Source organism: Cucumis melo, chromosome 7, assembly GCF_025177605.1.
Source record: "Cucumis melo cultivar AY chromosome 7, USDA_Cmelo_AY_1.0, whole genome shotgun sequence".
Taxonomy (NCBI): domain Eukaryota; kingdom Viridiplantae; phylum Streptophyta; class Magnoliopsida; order Cucurbitales; family Cucurbitaceae; genus Cucumis; species Cucumis melo.
Window position 1 is genome coordinate 98267 of NC_066863.1, and position 6000 is coordinate 104266.

At 33.4% G+C, this 6000-nt stretch overlaps 2 protein-coding genes across 5 annotated transcripts in view; both read left to right on the forward strand.

Annotated features, from left to right (window-relative positions):
- LOC103493871 (chaperone protein dnaJ 10) overlaps positions 1–1248 on the forward strand; it is a 29220-nt gene extending 27972 nt beyond the window's left edge. For all 4 annotated transcript variants that reach the window (XM_008454823.3, XM_008454824.3, XM_051087745.1 and 1 more), the window contains one exon: positions 807–1248. In XM_008454823.3, coding sequence (XP_008453045.2) covers positions 807–917 — 111 coding nt within the window. In that variant the 3' untranslated portion in view covers positions 918–1248. The remainder of the gene's footprint in view (positions 1–806) is intronic.
- A 1276-nt stretch (positions 1249–2524) lies between these two features.
- Positions 2525–5755, forward strand: LOC103493868 (UDP-rhamnose/UDP-galactose transporter 2-like). Its single transcript, XM_008454820.3, has 5 exons — positions 2525–3097; positions 3550–3734; positions 3914–4114; positions 4795–4956; positions 5047–5755. Exons 1-5 carry the CDS (start codon positions 2968–2970, stop codon positions 5404–5406), a joined length of 1038 nt encoding a protein of 345 aa, XP_008453042.1. The 5' UTR covers positions 2525–2967; the 3' UTR covers positions 5407–5755.
- Positions 5756–6000: the final 245 nt, after the last annotated feature.

The window sequence follows — 6000 nt, forward strand, 5'->3', positions numbered from 1 at the left end:
TTAAGAAAAATTAAGTTTATGGACACTACTTCTACCTCCAACTTTCTTCCTTTATTATCTACATTTCACTAATTGTTCAAAAAATCAAGCAAAATTTTAAAAACTAAAAAATGTAGCTTCCAAAAAGTTGTTTTTCTTTTTTAAATTTGGCTAAGAATTCAACCAAGATGTAAATCATTGTAACATGTATATGGAGATGAAATAGACTTAATTTTCAAAAACAAAAAAACAAAATGGTTATCAAACAGAGCCTCAACTTTTGTTGATCGATTTTGTATTTGCATATATAAGTATTGAAACGGGAGCCTTGTTTGGTGCTTACTACATTTTTGTTGATAACTAATCTTCTAACTTTGTAATGTACTCTTTTTGCGGTATGATAATTTCAGTCTATTTGTGTAATACTCATTAATAGATTTAAAATTAACATCCTTGCGAATAAATGGAAAATTTGTATTAGTTTGGGTATTAATAATTTGTTCTACTTTCAATAATTTAGAGGGTTAATATGGTAGTATAATAAAAAAAGTTAATTCAAGTAGTAATTGAATTTGTATTGGAATAAGGGCAAAGTCGGTTGTTAAACAGAAAAAAATGGAGCCTATAACTTAATAATTGTATTAGTGTCCAGTGGAATTTGCCCTTATCTAAATATAATGCCCGGATTAGTCAGATGTTCCTTCTACTTCGCAACGAACCTTGTTTGGTGCTCCGACCTATTAACTTCTATCTGTATTGATAGTTCGACTTTGTGGATTAGCCTTTTCCTTTCTTTCATTCTTAAAATTAAAACAGTTTTACCATAGAGTCCCTACGTGGAGGCTCCCAATTTTGCAGGTGCACACTTAAATAACTATTTCCCCAGGCCAACACCGCCTCCAGGTGCACAGAGACATCCGTCCTCCAGCAGGGATTGAGTGGGTTTGTATGTATCGTGTAGGATATTGTCTTGTATTTATGGCTATAGATATGGTTGTATGTGTGGATAATCTTGCTTAAAGCAGCTGCCATTCCTTTACTCGGGGATGTGTGTCGTGGATATGTATTTAACAGAACAGACTAATGGCTGTAGTCGGAACTTTTCATCATTCTGGTTGGCGGCTGTGTTCACCGTTGGCCGCTTGGTGGTGAATCTCGAACCCTTTATTACATTGGACTATTTTCGTTGCACCAGTCGGTCACCACGTGCCACTTTCATTCATTGTAAGCTCTTTCAGGGTAAAAAATCTTTATAAATAATTCTTTAAATGTGTTTGGACTTGGACCTGGACCTGGACCACACCATTTCTTAATTGATCCAGGTATGGTAAAATTTCCTCCGGTTCCACATTTTACATTCTGCGCATGAAAAAACGACTTTTACATGTACGTTTTCTATCTCACGGTTCCAAAATTAGAGCTTATATACGTTTTTTTACCCCATTTTCTTAAAAATTATAAAAGATGTTATTGTACTCTTAAAATTTATAAAGTTATGTGTCGGTACATAAATAAAATCTTTCCTAAAAAAGAAATCGATGTAAATAACGAAATAATTGAAAATATTTATGAAATATAGTAAAATTTTATAATATTAACGTCGATGTTTATTAAACAAAATGTTAGATTATTGTTGAATGATTACAACGTTACCAAATAGAAATTTCTCATCTATGACAGAAGATAAAAGGTTTCAACTAATAAAATATATGTTGCTCAAATTAATTAATTGGAAGTTAATTTGTCAGTTATAAAATTATATTGATGTTTAAATTGTAGTCTATTAGTTTAGCTACTTCAATTAATTAGGGGCATCTCTAGAAATAGTAAAATAATTCAAAATATAGTTCTTAACTTATTGAGTTTTTTTTCAACTATATTTTATAAATAGTTTCCATATGAATTTTCTTTTTTTCATTTGTAATAATTTTTTTTAAATTTTTTTATCTTTATTCAAATTTGATTTTAGGTGAATAAAATAGTTTATATAAAAACATATATATTCATTTTTATTTTTAAATAAAATGTAAAAAACTAATGTGATAAAACAATTAATTAATTATATTTGTAATTAGTTAATGAGAATTATAATTAATATAATATGATCTTATTTTTTAATAATTATAATTATTTTATCATTGATTAATTGAAATTTTATTAAGTATTTAATTGATACATCGTAATTATATAAATTAACAAATTGATCCCATCAAATTCTATCCAATTATGTGATTAAGTATGTTTAATTATAAATTACTTTTATTACAAGTACTTATTATTAATAATTTAATTCATTGAATTATTTGATTGTTAAAAGATTATTTTTTTTTCCAAAAACTTTTGGATTTGATTTATTGTTTATTAATTTATTATATTTTACAAAGCTTTCAGGATTGAATTAACAAATCAAATGAAAAATAATTTATTCTCCTATACACAACTAAATATTATAGTTGATTTTCAGCTATCATATTCGCTTATTATTTTGATGTCTTTAATTAGTGGGCATCTGTAAACCTTTCAACCAAGCCTCTGTACGCTGATGTATCATTTTTTACGACACTAAAATTTTGATATATTTCCACCAATTACGCTTAGTAAAAGGAGAGCCCAGGAGGGACGGAGCGGAACAGGGAATTGCACTTGGAGGTCTCAGGCCCAAGCACTAATAAGTAGGAGTCTGGGAGGGGGAAAAACACGCATATTCCTCCCTTCCCCCCCCCCCCCCCCCCCCCCCCCCCCCCCCCCCCCAACTCTTTTTTCTGTTTTCCATTCTTTTTAAATTTTATTGTTTTGCCTCCCTACTGTTGGTGCTGTCTTTGCGTTCACTTATCTGTGAACACATTTTAAGATCCGATCTGGGCATCTGCTGTTTGGGGGGGGTCCTTCACTTCCTCTCCCCGCCCCTCCAATCTCATCCTTTTCTGTTTCTCTCGCTCAGATTTTTGTCGAATTTAAGTTTATTCGAGAGAGAGAGAGAAAGGAGAAATGGAGGCTGAAAAGAAATCGTCGGCGGTATCGGATGTCGGGGCGTGGGCGATGAATATCGTCAGTTCAGTCGGGATAATTATGGCCAACAAGCAGCTCATGTCTGCCAATGGCTATGCTTTCAGTTTCGGTGAGACTAAATCTTATCGCTCTTACTCTCTCGTCTTCCCCTTCCTCCCAGAGTTTTTTAGATCTCTGATTGCAAAACTATGCACTTGTTTAAATAATAATAATACAAATTATTATTAAATTATTTTGAACTCCTTGTGTCAACTTTGGATTATTGTCGATCTAAATCCTATCCACGGCTCGTTTCTTCTAATTTATAGCAAAAAATTAAGGATCCATCTCTTTGTGATGGTGGAATTTCACAATCTAGTATATATGCTCAATGACGATGTTACACTTGTAGGCAATTGTTTTACTCCATTGTCACATCGCTACTTGCAAGCTTGGGACAGTTTTCTATGCTGTATTTTACCATCTATATTGAATTATTTGCGGATCTTCATTCTGTAATGCTTATTAGCTTCCAACTAATAAAATATATTAACTGTTTACTTATTTTAAATTCCTTTTCAGCCACAACTTTGACTGGGTTCCACTTTGCGGTGACTGCACTGGTTGGTCTGGTCTCAAATGCCACTGGTTATTCCTCATCAAAGCACGTTCCTTTGTGGGAGCTCTTTTGGTTTTCTATTGTTGCAAATATGTCTATCACGGGAATGAACTTTAGTCTTATGCTGAACTCAGTGGGATTTTACCAAGTAAGAACTTACTAAGAAGATTACTTGGTAACTGTATGACTGTCTTCAGAACCTTTGCACTTTAATTTACTTTATAAGATGCATCGGGTATGGTAAACTAAAGAATGGTATCTAACTGTGTTTTCATGCGTTATCGCTCCCTATTCTGATAACTTTCCTCTCTTATATGTTTGTTTCAGATCTCAAAACTCAGTATGATCCCTGTGGTTTGTGTGATGGAGTGGATCCTTCATAACAAGCACTACTCAAAAGAAGTTAAAATTGCTGTTGTTGTAGTAGTAATTGGTGTGGGAGTTTGCACTGTCACTGATGTGAAAGTTAATCTCAAAGGGTTTTTATGTGCATGCATAGCAGTTTTGTCGACATCTTTGCAGCAAATTGTGAGTTCTTCGCCTCTACTAGTGTCTCCTGCTTGGCTTTTACTCCTCATGCTTCATATATATGTTTGATTGATTGGTTTTTGTTTTTTACTCTCTCTCGCAGCAAGGGTGTGATTTTTTCTTTCTTTTTCCTTCTGAAATAAGCAAAATAGTAAAGTAGAAACGTGAACCTTTAATTGTTGCTACGACTCTGTGCTTAATCTAACGACCGTAAGCGAGAGATGCTTGGGCTCCTCGCTAGGCATTCAGCAATACACTTGCATTGTTTGTAGAAACATCGCATTGCATCACAAATAGCAATGGGACATCTGGTTATTATTATTATTATTATTATTATTATTATTATTATTTTAATTGAGTTTGTGCTGGATACAGACATTCTGGGAATAATCACTAAATATAATTGTCTCGTGGCCAGATGGAGAACTTTTAGAAGTTTAATTTCTAATTATGAACTTTTTGAAGGGACTGAACTTTGGTATTGTATCTGATCATCTTACGGTCAGGCTAGATAGAAGCCAGCAGAAAGCTTTACTTTCTTTCCTACAGCCTATACACATTTGACATAGTTTGCATGTAAACGGATTCTTATCAGAAATGATTATAAAAACAACGACGAAAGTACCTGCAGTTATGATGATAATACAACTCTCATCTCTGAAATATATTTCTTGCAACAGACTATAGGTTCACTACAAAAGAAGTACTCCATTGGATCTTTTGAATTGCTGAGCAAGACTGCACCTATTCAAGCCCTCTCCCTTCTGGTTCTCGGTCCATTTATTGATTACTACCTTAGTGACAATTCTCTACTGAACTATAAAATGTCTTCTGGTGCCATTGTAAGTACTAGTCATTTGCTGCATCACTCTAGCCAATTCAATTATCTACACAATTTTCAACTAATTTCTTGCGATGGGACATATTTGCAGTTGTTCATCCTTCTTTCATGCGCTCTTGCTGTGTTCTGCAATGTCAGTCAATACTTGTGCATTGGGCGTTTCTCAGCTGTGTCTTTCCAGGTGTTAGGTCACATGAAAACAGTATGTGTTCTCACATTGGGATGGTTGCTCTTTGATTCCGAACTAACTTTGAAGAACATATCAGGCATGATTTTAGCAGTTGTTGGTATGGTTATTTATAGTTGGGCTGTGGAGGTTGAGAAGCAATCTAGCATGAAGACTAATCTCAATGTGAAAAATAGTCTGACGGAAGAGGAAATTAGACTTCTGAAAGAAGGAAGGGAGTCCAATCCTGTTAAGGATATTGAACTTGGTGAGACTAAAGGATGAATTTCACCTTGTCTTTTTAGGTCATTGCATTGTGTTGTGTCTAGTGTCTAGTCTTAGACTTACACTTATTCGTATCCCAATCCTTGCACCGATTAATTTAGATATTATATGCCCCCGTAGTAACCTTGTGTCCGTTCAATTATATTTTTCTTGTTCACATTTATATTTATACGTTTATATGTATGTATATCTTTTTTCTTTTTTCCTTCATATTATTTATGCTAAGAGGTTAGTTCTAAGGCCATGAACCGATGGTAAAATGTCAACGTCATTTGTAAGTGAACTTTATTTTATTTACTTCTTTAGATTCTTCTCTTTTATGAATACAAAATACATCACCTTGTTACAATTTCACGTGTTTTGGTCTATGTATGAGTACAGGGTTTGAACATTATCTCTCCAGTCGTATCCAATGAGTGATACTTGGAAGATGTTAGAAAAAAAAAAACTTAAAATAATTTAGAGCTAGTAAGTTAGCTGTATGAACGATATGCACCTTTTTTAGGGTTCATTGAGTCTTTAGATAATCATACTATTTTTAGCAAACTGTCAGTGTAGAAAAAGGGTACATCCAGATTTTTTTTTGGACATTTA

What these genes read in the sequence shown, in the direction of transcription:
- LOC103493868 (XM_008454820.3), top strand. Translation starts at nt 2,968, where the DNA reads ATGGAGGCTGAAAAGAAATCGTCGGCGGTATCGGATGTCGGGGCGTGG. An exon ending in TGGCTATGCTTTCAGTTTCG is followed by an intron (nt 3,098 to 3,549) that starts GTGAGACTAAAT and finishes ATTCCTTTTCAG; the next exon opens with CCACAACTTTGACTGGGTTC. An exon ending in ACTCAGTGGGATTTTACCAA is followed by an intron (nt 3,735 to 3,913) that starts GTAAGAACTTAC and finishes TGTTTGTTTCAG; the next exon opens with ATCTCAAAACTCAGTATGAT.